The sequence below is a fragment of the Panthera pardus genome, unplaced genomic scaffold (assembly GCF_024362965.1).
Source record: "Panthera pardus isolate Hobbes unplaced genomic scaffold, ASM2436296v1 HiC_scaffold_2, whole genome shotgun sequence".
NCBI lineage: Eukaryota > Metazoa > Chordata > Mammalia > Carnivora > Felidae > Panthera > Panthera pardus.
The window spans coordinates 93,482,498-93,501,501 of record NW_026526765.1 but is presented as its reverse complement, the minus strand read 5'-3'; the positions used below and the strand labels follow the sequence as shown (position 1 = coordinate 93,501,501).

The window sequence follows — 19,004 nt, the reverse complement described above, 5'->3', positions numbered from 1 at the left end:
TATTTGACTGAGATCTTACGAATTAAAAACTCTAAACTCCTTTAAGGCAGGGGCACTGCTTGTCTTGTTCTTGTATTTCTATAGCACCTAGCACAGTGCCTGGCATACACTAGATTCTCTATAAGTTTGTGAAAAGAATGGATGAATGTTAATAGGCTTAACAGTTTCTATTTTCCACAGAGAGAGAGCCAGTATGAATGTAGACCTACAGGGATGATTAATTTTATATGTCATCTTGACTGATCTAAGAGATGCCCAGATAACTGATAAAAATTATTTCTGGGTGGTTCTGTAAGGGTATTTCCAGAAAAGATTAGCATTTGAATCCATAGACTGCGTAAAAAATGTCACCCTCATCTATGTGGGTGGGCTTCATACAATCGAGGGCCTGAATAGAACAAAACAGTCAAAGAAGGGTGATGTGCCCTCTCTGCTTGAGCTGGGGCATTCATCTTTATCTTGGTCATCAGCCCTCAGTTCTTGGGCCTTTGGACTCAGACAGGTACTAACATCATTGGTTCTCCTGGTTCTCAGGCTTTGGGTTTGAACTTCAACTACTTCCTGAGCCTCTCGGTGACAGGCGGTAGATCATTGAACATCTCAGCCTTCATAATCCTGTAAGTCAATCCTTCATAATGATTCTCCTTCTGCATATCTATATGTATCCTATGGGTTCTGCTTCTCTAGAGAACCCTGACTAATACATTCACCCATTTGAAACACGTATCTCTTTGAGCCCTCGACTTTTCTTTAGCCTGGCTCCTTTACCCATAGCCTGCAAGTAATGTAGTATTATCCTAGCTCCAAAGTGCCAAATCCAGATCATTTTACTTTCCTATAAAGCAAAATTTTTCTTGAGTTGGTTCTATACCCACCCATCTGTACCATTTCTTATGCTCCTCATCACCATCTTTTTCTTAATGGTCCACATTTATTTAGATTTTTGGTACCAGGCTCACTATCTTTCTCTCCAACACAACTCCTGCAGAAATTTCCAGGCCTTCATGAATGACCCATTGACTACTATGGTCTATTCAATGCTTAAGGCTTCACTTCCATTCTACTTCAGCAGCCTACCTTTGATTGACCTCAGGGGACTTGTCCTTACCTGGGACTCACTGATACATACACCTGAAACCTTGCACATCCATCTCTTCTTCTCCACACATGCCCTCCTATTCTGCTGGTCATCTTCTGTCTCCACAAGCCTACTCTCTTAATGACACCATGATAATCTTTAGTCCCTTGATTTCTTTCCTTATTCCAACTCTGTTGATGTCCCCTTATCATCATTTATTTCCTTATCATCCTGATCAGACCTCATGGTTCTCACTTCTGCTACTCTTGTACCAGCAGCCTTAATTGATTCTACCCTAATAGATCTCTTCAGCACCCTGCAAGCCTGCAATTCATTCACTCTTCACTCGGCTACTTTTTATACTTCTTCACACAAGCAGGATGAATGGTACTGAAGGAACACAAAAAACAAAAAACAATCACACAAAGTGTAGAAAGTAGTACCTCCACAAATGTAGAATCCAGTCTCAGCTAGACCCTCAAATCATATATATTCTTTCTCACCTTCTCATATTTATTTTAAAGACAATTACAAAATTTTACTTGTGTTTTTAAGCCCCTCTCCTCACTTTCAGAAATGGCTCTGCTAATTTCCCATTTCACAGAGAATGCAGAAGCTATCAGAAATGAACTTTCCTCAAGTCCTACTCCACTGCACTTCTTCTCTCTTAAATAAAAAAGATGTATGTTTTTACTCCTACCATTACATTGTCTCCTTTGTCCTCCTTCCAGATAATACAGATTAGTACTTGGGATTCAACTTCTTTTTTCCTTAGGCACTGTGGTACCTCAATTGTCTCCTCTTTCCTTTTGGTTCTTGTTGCTTGGCCTACAGACTGGATCAAGTCACACACACTTAAAAGTGAAATACTAAGGTACCCTCCCTTGCCTCTGAGTCTCTGCTACCGGCCACTCTATCTTTTTTCTTTTCTTCATAGAAAAGCTGGAGTCCTTACTTCCTTGATTCCCTTATTTATTTTTTTAAAGACCCATCCACTTTGTAATCCATCAGAAAGAGACCACTACCATAACATGAAAGCTGCTTTTGCTAAGTTATCAGTGTCTTCTTCCACTGAGCTTAATTTCCAAATCCAGTAGTCACTTTTCAGTATTTATATTCCTTAATTTCTTTGCTTTTTATTTGATACTGTTAAGCACTCCTTGGAAACTCTCTTCTTGGTGTTTTATTATCTATTCTTTCTTGTCTTCCTCCTAATTCTCTTAGAATCCTCATGGACTCTCCTACCTGTTTCTAAAATATTCATGTTCTCTAGGATTCCACCCTCAGAACTTTCTTTTCACGGTATCTAGTCTCCCTTGAATAGTGTGTCTTCTGTGACCATAGCTGTAACTATCAGTGACACCCAAATACCGCTTTGGAGGTGATTTTTTCTAAAGGGGTTAGGATCTAAAATCAGTGTGAAAGGCAGAAATAGAGTTAAAATTACATTAAAAAAAACTCTAGAACACTGTATACATGATTTTGAGTGTGTATACTATCAGTCAAGAAATCGTACACAGCCAGTTTTCCTCTGTTATTGGAACAGAAGGTTGTTTCTTGAGTTGAACACCAGTTGAAGTTGTTGGCTTGCATTTAGGGTCCATGTTATAAGAAAAGTGTGGGGTTTTTTTTTGTTTTTTGTTTTTTGTTTTTGTTTTTTTTTTTTGCCGAACACATATAGCAGAGTTAATATAAGTTAAGTAGATGTAGGCGATAACTCCATTATATATATTTTCAGCCCGACCTCTCTATCAAATATCCCCTTTTGGATATACCACCAATCCAGATTGTTTTAGTTAGATTTCCGAGAGCTGAAGATATATGACATACTCATATGCTGCTTAGTAAAGGCACCTATTAGAAGGATATAGTGATGTGGCAGGGCTATAGCTCACAGGCAGAGTGTTTTCATCCTCTGGGTTGATGTTCTTATTCCAGGCAGATGTCTTCTAGCATTATACAGCCTCGCTAGAGCCCTAGGCAGCTGCCAATTGGTGGAATCTCCAAGCCAAGTATCACACAAGCCAGTAACCTCCAGCTAAACAGCTTTATTGAAACTAGTAGAATTCATAAGCATCTAGGAAGGCATTGCAATTCTTTACTGGCCTTTTAAAGTGCTGTAATTCACCCGGTGGCTGTTACATCACCCTACAGACCATCCTCATGAGGCTATCATGACCAATCAGCCAAGTGAAATTTCCTCATTGACCATAATGAACATTTGACTATTATAAGTAGGGTGTGTGCTGTGTGTATTAAGAACCAATATCAGAGACAAATCTGTATGGCAGTAAGCTTTACCTCCTCTTTATCACACATACCAAACAGCATAAATAATTAAAAGCATCATAATACAAAGCAGTCAAACATTACATCAAAGATGTGGCAACACTACTCAACTGTGGCCTATTTCATTTGACATTTAACATTTTTCCTCTTTCTTTTTGTCATTATTCATGTTTTGTAATATGCCTCTTGACATGTCTTGAGTACATATAGAATAAGGATGCCTTTTTATATCCTTCTACTATCTCTGCCTATGTACTTATTCCATCAGCTCCTTGATTTGAGGAAGACTGAACGATGAAGGGACATTCTCTGTGGCCAACTCTGGGTTGCAGAAGGTAAGAAATTATACATTTGGAATGTCCCGTTATCATCTTTTGCTGGTCACCACCTTTTGACTTTTTGTCCCTTTAAATTTGACCTTTTTGCCTCTAGTGTTATTTCTTTTACAGAACAACAGGATATAATTTATATCAATAACATTCTTTTTTTTTGTGTCATATATATATTCAGTAAAGTTAATATCATTTGCTCTCATCTAAAAATCACAGACATCAATTTTAATTTTTTCATTGGAGGTAGGATTCTTTATTTTTATTATAAAAAGTAACACATTGATGATACATTATTTTTTCTAAATCTGAAATACCAAAAATGTATGATGAAGAAAAATCATTCATAATTCCCTTACGTAGGAATGGCCATTGTTAATTTTTGGTTGTAACCTTTTATCATTTTTCTATAGGACTATAAATGAAGTTATACTTTAACATATTGTTTTGTACCTGGCCTTCTTTCTATGTTAGAAAACATGATTATATTAATTATTGTATTATTCTATTACTCTTATGTATCAATCTCATAAGTTTGAAAATGTATATCTTTTTGTTCTTCACACCCCTGCAAAGGTGGGATTATTGCTAATTCCATTTTGTAGATACATAGATCCTAAGGTTCAGAGAGGATAAGTGACTGCTCGAAATCTACATACCAAGTGAGTGCAGAAATAAAGCTTGCTCTATGACTTCTTGATGCCACATTGGTACCCTTTTCACAGTGTGCCTGTCATCTCTCTAATAAGATAATGCAGATGAAGGGGCCGAGGAAACACACATTACTGTTATTTATTTTAAGAGGCAGTCTAAAGAGAATTATTGCCTTGGGAGCAACTTCTGATTTGGTCTGAATCTAGGGCAGCTTCGTGAATTAAAACTGCACAAAGGCTTCCAGGGCTGCAGGCTGAACTTGTCTTAATGCAAAACATCATTATAACACACCAATATATCAATATGCAATTGAATACTACAATCAGAATAAATTCCTGATCTGTAAACATAGCCATAGAACATTAAAAGAAACAGGTCATTATTGAACCAGGACATTCAAGTCCTTGTGAGCAAAAAGGCAGACCCTATGTATGTACATTGATCTTGTCTCATTACCCTCCTGGTATGTTCTTTGCTGGGTGATGTGTGGAAAGTCTAGCAAGGGAGAATATCTTGCTGTGTAGTTCAAAGGAATCTAACCTATGTCCTAGAAGGTAGAAGGAATTTGAACCAAAAATTCTGAAGAATTTGAGATTTTGTAGTTGCTTCTTTATTCTCTACCCATTGCTTTACAAATCAATGCATTCTGGATACCGAGTGCTGCAAATACTGTGTTTGAATCTTTTTTCCCCACGTAGTCTAAAGGTGTGGCACATTCATGGTTTGCTACTTATCTACTTTCTCATTTCTTTCTTCTTCTTCTTTGTAAGTTTATTTATTTATTTTGAAAGAGAGAGAGAGAGAGAGAGTACCAGAGAGTCCGAAGGAGAGGGAAAGAGAGAATCCCAAGCAGGTTCTGCACTGTCAGCATGGAGCTCCAAGGCAGGACTCAATCCTATCTCAAACCTTGAGATCATGATCTGAGCCAAAATCAAGAGCAGGATGCTTAACTGACTGAGCCACCCAGGCGCCCCTCATTTATTTATTCTTGGGCCTCATATTATCTTGGTCAAGGTTTTGGTTTGCTTGGGCAGCTGCCCTGTTATGGACTCTGGACTACTTTTCCCTTCAAAGTTACTGAGCATTTCAGTAAGACTTGGGACTGAAAGTGTACAGTAAGAATTTATTCCTATGGGGTTTGTAGGTACAAATTGCTAGGCCTCTATTAAAATATAACATTTAGAGAAAGATAAAATCATACCTTTCATGCAGATATAAAAACGAATATATGTTAAAGAATTCATTTTACTCATATGATATCAGGGAACCAGGCAAAATGGGATAGAACTGATTTTTCCATGAGTAACATGGGGAAGCAATTAAAATCACTACCAGGCAGGACAGAAGTTATATATCTATCTATATCTATATAACCTACAATTTACAAAGAACAGCAAAATTGCTTACAGACAATGAACAAGGCTAGAATCTGATAACCCAGAAGGATATGCTAGAGATATGCAGAGTTTTTTCTGACCCCCTCCCCAAATAAAAGAACAAAAGGCGTTGTCAACCAATTTCAGTGGGAAAAAACCAGCAACCTGAGTAATACCAGATCACTGCCAGAGTGATGCTTTTAGAACTCTGAATTCCTCTGACAAATTTGAAACAAATGTATAGTTCTGAAATGTCCTCAAGTGTTTTGAAAGATAGAAATGTCCAAATAAAAATATTATAAAACAAAGACAGACAAATAACAAAATGCACTACAGTATTCCAACCTTTGTTCAGACAGTTCAAATTGGCTTATTTCCTGAAATGTGTTATATATACCTTTCATAATACAAACTAGACCCTCAAAGATAAGATCCTCAAAATATGAGCACAGCTATCCAATCCTACTGTTATCCATTGTTAGCTGTAGTACCTTGTTGCTGTGATTCTGTGTTAACTTTATGCTTTGCTATCGTCAAGACTTTTACAATTAATTTTCAGTAACCTTCAGAAATTTTCTAACAAAGTTTTCTCAGGAAACACAGATATAATTACAGATTGTCATTAAAAAAATGACAATTTTCCATTGCTATTTCCATACAAATGATTGAATCCATGAGTGTCATGCCACAGTCCCCAACTTTAGGTACTCTGAGTACATATGCCTACTACTAAAAATCAAATGAAACATACAGTAACTTAAGTTCAGCAACAAAACTTTCTCTAAATCAGAATATGAAATAAGGCAAGCCCTAAGCTAAGGAATGTCATCAATACAGAATTGTAGTCAAAGAACACAATTTGTATTTCTATACTGAGCCCAAAATATATGTCTACCAGGTATTTACCCAAGAGAAATGAAAATATATGTCCACAAAAATACTTGTACATGATTATTTATAGCAGCTTTATTTATAATAGCCAGAAGCTGAAAACAACCTAAATGTCCTTCCCAGATGACTAGATATACAAACTGTGGTATAGTCATGCAGTGGAATACTGATTAGTAATAAAAAAGAACTGATTACTGATAAATGCATCAATGAATCTCAGATAGATGCCAAGTAAGAGAAGCCAGACACATAGGTACTGTATGTACTGTATGATGCCATTTGCTAGAATTGGCGAAACTAGAGTGACTAATCTAGAGGAAATGAGTGGTTACTAAGGCTTCGAGAGTCAAGGAAGTGATTAACTGCAAAGGAGTAGTAGTTCACTCTTTGGGATGATGAAAGTGTTCTATATTTTGATTGTAGTAATGGTTACATAGATGTATCTGTTTGTCAAAATGTACTAACCTGTAGAGTTAAAATGGGAGTATTTTATTTTATATAAATTACATTCAAAAAGGTTGATAATAAAAATAAAACACAGACCCCCCCCCCCAAATATGTATGTGCTGTGGGTATACAAAAGGTAACAAATAAGAAGTGGCATGATGGACAGTTGGAATCACCCTGCTGTAATTATTATCAATTCTCTGAAACCCCATTCTTTAATATTGACTATTGTGTTTTTTTTTCAGTATCATTAAAAAAAATTAATAGACTTTATTTCTTAGAAAATATTGTTTACAGAAAACTGAGCAGATAATAGAGAATTCTTATGTATGCCACTCACAGTTTCCCCTTTTATTAACATCTTGCATTAGTGTGGTACATATGTTATAACTGATGAACCAATATTGATAGATTGTTGTTAACTAAAGTCCATAGTTTATATTAGAATTCTTTGTGTTGTATAGATTTATAGGTTTTGACAAGAGCATAATGTCATATAGCCACCATTAGTGTCAAAATGATAATTTTGTTGTCCTAAAAATGCTGTATGCTCCACATATTCATCCCTTCTCTTTTTGCCCTCTTCCCCCAAACTCTGGCAAACACTGATCTTTTTACTGTCTCTATAGTTTTGCCAACTACAGTTTTTTTTCTCTCACTCTTTTGGGTAAGTGCTATGTACACACAGGTTTATGTTTCTTATCTCTGCCATCCAATCAGATTACCTCTCCTAACTCTTTCTTTTATATAATTTATCTTTTCCTGAGGACCTCCTGGAGGGTGGTGGAAGAGATCTGCCTACTACAAGCAGTGGCAGAGAGAGCTATTCTCCCCAGTATCCATTCTGCCCTTCTTTTTTCTAATAATAAAACAATCTCACTCTGTCGAGCTTTGACTGAGCCCTTGGCTACCTAGTGAGAGACTGCATTTTCTACCTTCCTTGTATCTTGGTGTGGCCTGTGGGATATGAACCGAAAGACTATGTACAAGTGATATGATTGTACTTTCTTATAAGATTGAGAAAATAAGACATTTCCCATGCAATTTTATACTTGTGTCTCATTCTTGGGCCATACTACCTTAAGGATATTGTGAATTAATATTACAAGATAATTCCCGTAATGTGAAAGGCACAATTATACTGCATTGTAATTTTTGGTAATAAAAATATTCATTGGTTAAAGGAAAACGCTAAATGCAAAGCTTCGATAAACTTATTTTGAATTTTTTTTTTTTACTTTACAGTGTCTCAATAAAACAAAACAAATAAAAAGCCAGAAGGCTTAACTTCTATGAGGCCCTGTGGGAAACATGGGTTTAAAATGTAGTGGACAACCAGAAGCCTGTGAAGGTAAGTAAGGGAAAGTCAAGGGAGCCGGAGGAGATTCAGGGGATTGTAGTTTTATGGAAGCTAAGGGAAACAAGACTTTCTAGATGTGATCAACATGTCCAAATGAAGTGGAGAAATCCAATGAAATAAGGAATGAAAGGGATTTGATCATTAGTCTCAGTTTTCATGTCTATAAAATGGGTATCTTCGTGTAGTTATCATACAGTTAACTATGTTTCTGGTTTATGGAGGGTTCTCAATGAATTTTAGTTTCCTTCTCTTTGTGATTAATTCATTGTTTTATTCAGCAAATACTTATTACTAGTGAGGAACTCTGTTAGAGGCTGGCTATGCAATGACACACTCCACCCTAAAGCACTCTGTAGTGTTGTAGGGTAAACACAAACAGTTTACCAAGAGTGACAAGAGTCACTTTGCCAAGAGTGACAAGATGAAAGGAAGTATATCAAAGTTAGCTGATTTACTTTGCTTTGTGTTTTTGTTTTTGGCAGATGAACTATGAAACTTAAAAACATGTCAAATGCAGGGGCATATGGGTGGCTCAGTTGGTTATGTGTCCATCTTGTGATTTTGGCTCAGGTTGTGATCTCACGGGCAGGGGATCGAGCACCAAGTGGGGCTCCCATCTGAGCATGGAACTTGATTAAGATTCTCTCTTTCTTTCTCCCTCTGCCTTTCCCCGCTCTTGTGCACCCACTCTCTCTCTCAAAATAAATAAATAAACACTTAAAAGTAGTCTAAAAAATCTCAAATGCATAATTTTTTAACATGGTATTGTTGATGCATGAAAGTGTTTCTAGATTATTGAATACAGTGCCAAGCAATGCATTCTTATTTTTGTATGTGAAAGTTTTATGTTTTTCAAATAACTGCTTAAAGCTGAAGGAGACACCCATCCACTAAAGTTCTCACTCAGAACTCATTGCCCTATACTTAAAAAAAAAAAAAAAAAAAGCCAGTGAATACTTTTAATTGGCAGCTATCTTATTCATTTATATCCACAGTTGCTCAAGTATGTTAGGAAATTCATTTACGAGCAGTATCTTTTTTTTTTTTTTTTTTTTTGGCAGTATCTTTTTTTACATTGAGTTTTATTTTGCATATAGTAAAATCTATCCCATTTATGCGTCTTGGCAAACAAAACGACAGGTGTAATCACTAACACAATTAAGGTATAGAACAGTTCCATTACCCCCCAAAATTTCCTCAAGCTCCTTTTAAGTCAACTCCTTTTCCTGATCGCTATTGATGGGTGTTCTGTCCCTTTTTAAGAACTTTTTATTTTGAAATGATTATAGAGTAACAAGAAACTGCAAAAATAGTACAGAATCTCATGTACCTATCACCTAGCTTTCTCCAATGGTGATATCTTACATAACTGTAGTACAAGATCATAACCATTCCCTGTACGTTTGAAGGCAGGTTTTCCTTTCACTTCTTTGCCTGTATTTACTCTCTTCTTTTCACACAAATTTAATTCTGTTGTGTTAAAAGGAGCAGATGCTAGTTTTCCCTCAGATGTCTTCTGTTGCATTTTCAGTATTTCAGTTCGATCACCCCTGTTACTCCTACATCTTTCTGTGGTCTTTTCTTTATCCCACCGTCCCCAACCCCCAATTTAATTCTGCTGCTAGATTTTTTTTTTTTTTCCCTGAGATATGTATCACAGATGGTACTATTGTCAATTTTCGAATTGCTAACTTCTACTCTGGTCTTCCGTTTTAAAGGAGGTAGTCCTGCCTGTGCTTAATTGTGGCGCTTACAGTAGTTTTACAGTGTGTGTATGTATATTAGGGTGTTAGCCGGTTTGATTCCCCAACCTCCGTGAAGGTTCTTGCTCGACCCTTTCTCCGTTACCCTTTTATTTTCCAGATATTTGACTATTTGTTGGGAGAAGGGGTGGAACGACCCTTAAAACATGTGGCACCCGTCTCTCAGGTTTGGGTTTGCCTGCCGCACCTCCCCAGTGGGCAGCCTCTGTGGACGCGGAGCGCAAAGCAGCCGTTCGGTTCCCCCGGCCGGTGAGATGAGGGGCGGGGCCTCGGTTCCAGTGGCAGTGGGCTACCGGGAGGTCACGCCCCCTGGCCCGGGCCCTGCGCGCGCGGCTGGCGACGTCAGGCACGGGCGCGAGCTTGGCCCCATGGTGCGCGGGAGGTGCTGGTGCGCATGCTCTGACTCGGTCGCCTCGGTAGCGGTGGCCGAGGGAGGGTTGGGCCTTTCTTTTGGTGTTCCTCTGTGCGCGTGGGCTCTGCTCGTCTGCTACGGTCTCCATAGCTCTCGGGAGCCCATTATTCTCTTCCTTGAGGCCGCCGGTTGGGCGGCAGCGGGCAGAGCGATGGGCACCTCACCCCGGCTCCCCTCCCCCATGCCCGTTGCCCCGCCCGCCCTGGGCTGGGCGACGGGGTCAGGGGCCGAGCGGAGCTGGGTGAGTATTCCCACAGCATTTGGCTGGCCGCCTCTTCCCGGCTCTGCTTACCGTAGGGTCCTCATCGTACTCTGGGATGGGGTGGAAGGGCGGGTGCGGGTGGGCGGCTAACAGCCCAGCCCTGAACAAAAGACTGGGAAGCGGGGCGCTTGCTAGTGAAATGCAGGCCGCGTCCCAGCGGTGGTGGGACGAGCTTCTGTTTGGGCGTGGGGAGTCGCAGTGGGAAGGAGGGGGCGCACCCAGTGTGACCTGCTCTCTTTGGCCACTACAGAGCCTTCACGGACAACGTGGGTGGTTACTACCATGTGTTTAAGCCTGCGCGGGGATAGCAAGTCTTTGTCCGTGTGACCTTGAAACAAAGGGTCTTAAATTACCAGTGATTTCAATGTCCAAGTTCCACTTAACTTGAAGGGGTTTCATATTCATTGAGGATCAGGAGGAATAAGTTAATATTTATAGCCAACAATTTTTCTTTTCCCAAATTATCTGCTTATAATATCAAATCATGAACGGGGTAGTTAACTGGTTTATAGATACACGTTTATGATGGCAAAAATAATAAACATCTAGCAAAAGCAAAAGGATAGCTCAGAATGAAACCTTGTCTAAGAAGCCCACCTGAGGATGAATTAATTATCTAGCGGACTATACCGTTGTTTGACCGTTATTGATTAGGGCCCAGGCTCAGCAGTTATTTTTTTTTTATTTTTTATTTTATTTTTTTGTCTAGTGGAGATGCAAATTATTTTTGACTGGTAGAAAAAGTACTCCTGAAGGTTGTGATTTTATTGCCCTATTTCCAAGATTTTTATAATTTTTCCCATTCAGCTTGCTCCATCAGGAGTTCAATAAATCTTTGCCACAGGCTCACTTTGTGTGAATCATGTTTATAACTTTAAAAAGTTACAATTTAATAGTGGCCTCACGAGTTTTTAAATTTAAATTTTATTTTTTAATGTTTTTATTTTTGTGAGAGACAGTGTGAGTGAGGGAGAGGCAGAGAGGGAGAGCAAGAGCTAAGGAGACACAGAATCAGAAGCAGGCTCCAGACTCTGAGCGGTCAGCACCCAGCCTGTGATGGGGCCCTAATGTGAACCTTGAGATGACCTGAGCCAAAGGTGGAGGCTTAACCAACTGAGCCACCCAGGCGCCTCAACAGTGGCCTCACTCTTTAGTGACAAAAGCTTAAGTTTATACTTTCAGAATTGAAAAACATAGTCCCTCAACAACATTATTGGACCCCAAGTAGAATCCTTACTTCTTGCTTCTGAAGAGTTGAATATGGATGAGAGGAAACATTTACAAAATGAAAATTTGATCTAAAAAGAAATGTTGAATATTGAGAAATGCAAATTAAGGGATTGCAATTATAAAAATTAAACATTGTTATTGATATTTTAATTGAGGAAGTTAATGGAAACAGTTTCTGGTTCTACCCTGGTTTCATTTGGATATAGGTAGACTTACAAGATTGTTTCTCCTTACATTCTTCTCCCTTTGCCAGTTCCTTTCCCCGTTTATTTAGGATTAAATGAGACACTGCTACATGATGAGGCAATCAAGATGGCCATAACATTTTATGACAAATTCTAAATTGATAGCAGGTCTTAATGCTTATACATTTCTGAGAAAGATAAGCAACTCTTTAAGGAAAAATATGTCTGCTTTATATAAGTAGATTGTTCGAGTATGAGTTTGATTTGATTCTTAATATCTTTGAAGCCTAGAGATGTTTGGGACCCTAGAGGCAGTGTTTGAGTCATAAACACAGTCAGGAACTATAACAACAACAAAGTGCCATAGAGATTATTTAGTGATTATGTGTTGAAAACAAATGTCTTCAGGGGCCAAGCAGACTGGGTATAAAAGGATTGGAAAGTAGGGGAATGAGAATAAATCCTACCTAAAAGCATCCAGAATAGGGAAAGGTTGCTGAAAACTGTAAAACCAGAGGTACCTCTAAAGAGCTTGGTACTTCAGTCCTTGAAGTGCTGATCTTATAGGCTTGCAGAACCCAGGAACATACTTACTAATACAAGTTTATCTTTAAGATTAGGGTTGTCTCATATCACTGTCATGTAATAGCCTTCAGAGAAAACTTTAAAAATAATCTCTATGCTAGCTCAAGAACTTACAGTGGTTTCTTATTGCTCACTGTTTTAAATGGAATTTCTTCATAGAATTTTGGAGTTATCTGTAAACTGCTTTCCTTCCCTTCCTCCCTCCCCCCCACTCCCCTACTGCCTGACCTTCCTATAGACTAAGTTCTCAGCTTCATGGTGGTCAAAGGAAAGAAAGAAGCATACCACTTCTCAGGAAAAACACAGCTTTTTTAGAGGTAAATATTTATTGACAGAAATGCAGGTTGTGATCTCAGATTTCAAAAATATGCTAAGAAACACTATGGTTAGTTTTCTAGACTTCGTTAATTTTTTTTTTCAAGTTTATTTATGTATTTTTTTTTAATTTTTTTTTTTAACATTTTATTTATTTTTGAGACAGGGAGAGACAGAGCATGAACAGGGGAGGGTCAGAGAGAGGGAGACACAGAATCCGAAACAGGCTCCAGGCTCTGAGCTGTCAGCACAGAGCTATTTATGTATTTTGAGAGGTAGGGGAGGGGAAAGAGGTGAAAGGAGAGAGAGAGAGAGAGAGAGAGAGAGAGAGAATCCCAAGCAGACTCTGCACTGTCAGTGAAGAGCCCACTGCAGGGCTCAAACTCACCAGCTATGAGATCATGACCTGAGCTGAAGTTTGATGCTTAACTGACTGAACCACCCAGGCACCTCAAGGCTTTGTTTACCTTTTAACCCACTTCCTAGTGTTTCTTAATGGGGCCTCATCTGGCATTTTTATGGAGCTGCCTCATACCTTGTAGATGCTCTTTGTATCTGTTCCCTGAGCATTAAATTGCAATAGCAAACTACACACCCTCCTATTTGTGACAACTATGTTCTCACTCATTTCCAAACAACTTCTTTGAGAATGGTCCCTCCCAATGTTGGGAACCATTGGACCATATCAGCCTATGCTTTACCCAATCTATGCACATGTATTGGCACTTTATTTTTAAAACTTAGCAAACTTTTCAGGCCCTTTGTTGAAGAGCTCTTCCATTTCTTTGACATGACTTTGTCTCTACTTGGTAAGCCCTCATTCATGTGTCAAAATTCAATTCTTCAAGAACTGGATTCAAGTCTTCTAGACTCCTTCTTTTAGAGTCTTTGATTTTCCCAGGAAACATTTGACATTCCTTTCTATGAGGACACACACAGCAAAGTGCTGGGATATTGCAGGTGCCAGGTGAATGAGTGAAAGCTTGTGGAAGTAAGAAGGTATGCTAATCTAGTTTTTTGTTTTAAGTTTATTTTGGGAGAGAGAGAGCCCATGCAAGTGGGGGAGAGGCAGAGAGAGGGAGTAAGAATCTCAAGCAGGCTCTGCAGTGTTAACACAGAGCCTCACATGGGGTCAAACTTATGAACCTTCCGTGAGATCATGACCCAAGACAAAATTGATAGATGCTTAACCAACTGAGCCACATAGTGCCCCTCTAGTTTTTTGTTTTTTTTTTAATATTTATTTTGAGAGAAAGAGCGTTTGAATGAGCATGCATGAGCGGGGGCGGGGCAGACACAGAGAGGTAGAGAGAGAATCCCAAGCAAGCTCCACACTGTCTAGTAGCCCATGCAGGGCTCCATCTCACTAAGTGTGAGATCATGATCTGAGCCGAAATCAAGAGTTGGACATTTAATTGACTGAGCCACCCAGCTACCCCATCTAGTTTTTAATGAAGACTTTGTGAAGAAAAAGGGAATGTTTCTTTCATTAAAAAATGTTGAACACTAATTCTTTTCTTTTTAAGAGAGAGAGAATCCCAAATAGACTCATTGCTCACTGTGGAGCCCCACATGGAGCTCCATCCCGTGACACTGGGATCATGACCTGAATGGAAAGAAATCAAGAGTCAGATGCTCAACCAATTGAGCCACACAGGTGCCCCACCAATTATTTTTTTAATGGCACTTGGTAGTATATTTTAAAAATATATGGCTTTATCATCTATTTTCAGAATAGCAGAGTCTGTAGTTTCTGATACCGACTTTTTCTGTATCTTCTTATTTGTGGAATAACTTTGGTCAAACTCATATACCATTAGTTCCTGGTTCTGGCCTAATTAGCATACATGCAGACAAGTTAGTCTCTACAAGTCCCACTCAGTATTCAAAAGCACAAAGAGCTCAAATCATCACCAATGGTGGATCAATTTCTCTTGTGTGCTTACAGAAAAGTCTTGTTTTATATAAAAATATGATAATCTTCTTATAAAAATAATGACACTGGTATCAGAAAGATTAGATGTCATATAAATCTGTTGTTTGAATGGGAAAAGACCAATTGGTGAATAAACTTGAAAGTAGAAGAAGGGTACAATAGGTAGAGATATATAAAATAAATTCATTTAAATTTTTAATTTTCTTATCTTCATTGCAACTTTTATTTGTTTACAGTGTGCCTGACTGTGTTATAGGTGCTAAGATGCAACTTGTAAGTCAGAAATTTTCAGATGTTTAGACATTGCTCTATCGACTTTTGGTGTTCCCTGCTGTGGAGGAGATGGCTGAGGCTACTTTAATTTTTGTTCCCATGTAGATAAACTCTTTTTTCCGCATCTTTGTTTTTTCCTTTATTTATTTATTTATTTATTTATTTATTTATTTATTTATTTATTTTAATGTTTATTTATTTTTGAGAGACAGAGACAGAATGCGAGTGGGTTAGGGGCAGAGAGAGAGGGAGACACAGAATCCAAAGCAGGCTCCAGGCTCTGAGCTGTCAGCACAGAACCCGACGCGGGGCTCGAACCCACGAGTTGTGAGATCATGACCTGAGCCAAAGTCGGACGCTCAACCGACTGAGGCCCCCAGGTGCCCCTCCTTTTTATTTTTTTAAAATAAGATATTCCACTCTGCTACCTCTAGGCATAGATATTTTCCCCCAACAGTTTTCTCAGAAACACAGTGAATCCTCTCAATTTATAAAAGTAAATATGTTTGATTTTTTTTTTTTTTCTAGCTCAGGAGTAATTTTTCAGTGGTATGTTTGCCTATGATTTCAGTTCAGAAATGCCAGTTATTTGTAGGTTGGATTTGTGGTCTTTGTCCTCTAATCTATCAATATGCTTTGTTTACATCTTGGTCCTTTTCCTTCTGTGTTAGGAGATCAACTCACATGTATATGTTAAAATACTAATTAGATTTTTTCCAGCTTCTGTACTTCTCTGTATTGCCTCTCATATAGATTTTAAATCTCTACTATTATTATATATTTGAACTCCCAGTTTTTTTCTTATCCACTTTCTTTTACACTCTCAGCTATGGTTCCCCTCCCTCATCTGTTGCTTTTGGAGGCTGTATTTTTCTTTTCCCTTTTTCTTTTTCAATTGGGAATGTAAAGTAGATAATTTCCAAGTTTTCTTCTGATTCCCAGTGTAAGCCCAACACAGAAGCAAGCTTTCTCTCTTCCTCTTTTTTTTTTAACAATCATCTTGATTATTTAAAATGTTTTTATTTTATTTTTGAGACACAGAGAGACAGAGTATGAGTGGGGCAGGGGCGGAGACAGAGAGACACAGACTGAAGCAGGCTCCAGGCTCTGAGCTGTCAGCACAGAGCTTGATGTGGGGCTCGAACCCACAAATTGTGAGATCATGACCTGAGCTGAAGTCAGATGCTTAACTGACTGAACCACTCAGGTGCCCTTCTCTCTTTCTCTTTATGGCAGTGTTCTTTTTTCTTACGGTGCAAGAGCGTCACCTTGGTCCCATACTGTTATTGATTTTTTTGATTTTCTTACCTTGACAGAAGAGGGACTTGTGTAGGGACTGTCTGACTGTGGTCAGAGTGAGCAAGCTCTCTGCACCACTCTTCCTACATCTAGGTAAGGCAGCACTCTTCCTCTACGTGTGAGGTAGGAGAGTGTTCAAAGATACAGTCAAATTAATGAATGACAGATCTTTGTGTACTCAGAAGAGGCCTTCCTTTCCTACTCTTTCATTTTTCTGTCCTGTGTGTATAACAAGGGGAGTGATTTTGTGTGATCTGAAATGGTTTACTGTTTTTTGAGTTTTTGCAGAGGAAGTGGTAGTGGTAAGGTCGCACTCTTCTGAGTGCTCCTCCTGTCCCCACAGCTACCTAGGGCTGACTTTACACCGTAGCATGCAGTGCTCCACTTGGCTTTACCTTCCAGCTCTGGTCATGAGCATTATATTGTTGAGAGAAAACTGCCTTGAGAGAGAATCACCAATGGGCTTGGAAGCCAGTAGTGGAGGAAGCACCTCACGCTCTCTCTTTTTTTTTTTTTTTTTTTTTTTTTTTAGGAAATACAGAATGAGGTAGAGTGAGATGCTTTTTTATATTCTTCCTAACTGGACTTCCTGCTGCTAGAGGCCACAGCCAGCATCAGATACCGATTAACATCCTTCAGTTACATTCCAGGTATAATGTTGTATCCCGTTTGAACTTCATTTGGGATACATATTTTAGTGGGATGGCAGGAAGGGAGTGCTGGGCTCACTGGTCAGTGGCTGTCAAGACTGAACCAAACTTTCTCCCTTTTGCTGCTTCCCCATGCTATTTATTGGATTACCAGGGCTATCCCTGCTGTGCTCCAGCCAGGCTGTCAAATGCCTTGAAATCCAGGTCATTCGCTAGCCATATCAAAACAATCCATCTTTTGTCTCAATTTCCTAATATACTTCTTCCTGGAAACTATCTCTGGTGCTAACTACAAATGTGTGTTTGGAGGCCTTCAGAATCAGGTAATCTCCCTGATCTGGGCCTTAGATTCCACATTTAAATTTGTACCCTGACTGCTTCTTTGCTCTCTGAAATTTGAGGACCACTGCCCAAGAGCCTTGCTAGGTAAGTGATTAGCTAAATGAATTCAAACCAAATTCTTATAATGGTATTGGGTTCAGTTTAACACCCCTATCTAGTAATTACATGTATTTTTTGTTTGGTTTGTTTGTTTTGTTTTTGGAAAGAGTCTAAATATAAATTTATAATAATGTGGTATTGCTGCAGGGAGGGACAAATACAGAGGAAGTTTCCTAGTATTAGTTAAAAATTACCTTTAATGTTTAAAGGTATTCATGGTATATTCTGTTATAATCACGTTTTTTGTAAATGATCTTGAGTTCTGGGGAAACTTAGTTATATTTCTTTAAGTGTTTTAGTCTCACTTTGATTCTAATGTACACTGATTTATAGGTTCATCAAAAGAAATGTCTTTGACATAAACTAAAACTAAAATAAAATAAATTAAAACCAATCAGTTCCCCGCACATTAGATTAAAAAGCACATGAAAAAAGTGGAAAATGGTAGTGAAAAAAATTGTTTCTAACTAAAAAGGATCATTTGAGCAATGATTATACACAGTATTAGAATTCACAGGGGCTGTTTTTCTGAAAAGATATTTAATAGCAGCAGAATAAGCTTCTTCACACTGTCTAGTCTTAGGGCTAACCTCTAGTTTAGAAAGACTGCTTTCACTTGATGGGGAGAAAAATTATTCTGCCTTCCCAATCTTTAGCCTCTGCTGAAGCAGTTAAAAAAAAAGGTTTTGATTATTTGAGCTTAAAAAAAAAAAAAATCAAATAGCTTTCCAGCAGGAGTAAGACTCCAGCAAAATAGATGTATTAACAACCTACATTTTATGGCACGAAAGAGCTCTGACTCCCTTCTAACTTTTATTTATAGTAAGAAATGAGAGGTTCATTGTTTAGGATGAGATGAGAATTGGAATTAGTCTTTTTACTGAGAGAGAGTTCACTTGTGTTCTGTTGTCACCTCTAGTCTGAATTTATTTATTTATTTATCTTTTTAATTTTTTTAAACATTTATTCTTGAGAGACAGAGAGAGACAGAGTGTGAGTGGGGGAGGGACAGAGAGAGAGGGAGACACAGAATCTGAAGCAGGATCCAGGCTCTGAGCTGTCAGCACAGAGCCTGATGCATGGCCTGAACCCACAAACTGTGAGATCATGACCTGAGCCGAACTCGGATGCTTAACCGTCTGAGCCACCCAAGCGCCCCAAGTCTGAATTTATTTTTAAGCTTACGTCTGGAAACCGAGGAAGTTCACATGTCTAAGGTTTTATATTTG

At 38.6% G+C, this 19,004-nt stretch overlaps 1 protein-coding gene across 10 annotated transcripts in view; it reads left to right on the top strand.

Annotated features, from left to right (window-relative positions):
- ATG10 (autophagy related 10) overlaps positions 1–19,004 on the top strand; it is a 450,172-nt gene that overhangs the window by 167,707 nt on the left and 263,461 nt on the right. For 4 of the 10 annotated variants that reach the window (XR_008423811.1, XM_053907237.1, XM_019462857.2 and 1 more), the window contains exon 1: positions 10,632–10,840. Coding sequence is in view for 6 of the 10 variants with exons in the window: in XM_053907237.1 (XP_053763212.1) it covers positions 10,751–10,840 (90 nt within the window). In the remaining 4 variants the exon portion in view is untranslated. Of the gene's footprint in view, positions 1–3,635; positions 3,703–8,309; positions 8,416–10,627; positions 10,841–13,099; positions 13,179–17,516; positions 17,761–19,004 lie in introns of those variants that run through there. The other 6 variants (XM_019462861.2, XM_019462860.2, XM_019462859.2 and 3 more) reach the window with 6 other exon arrangements.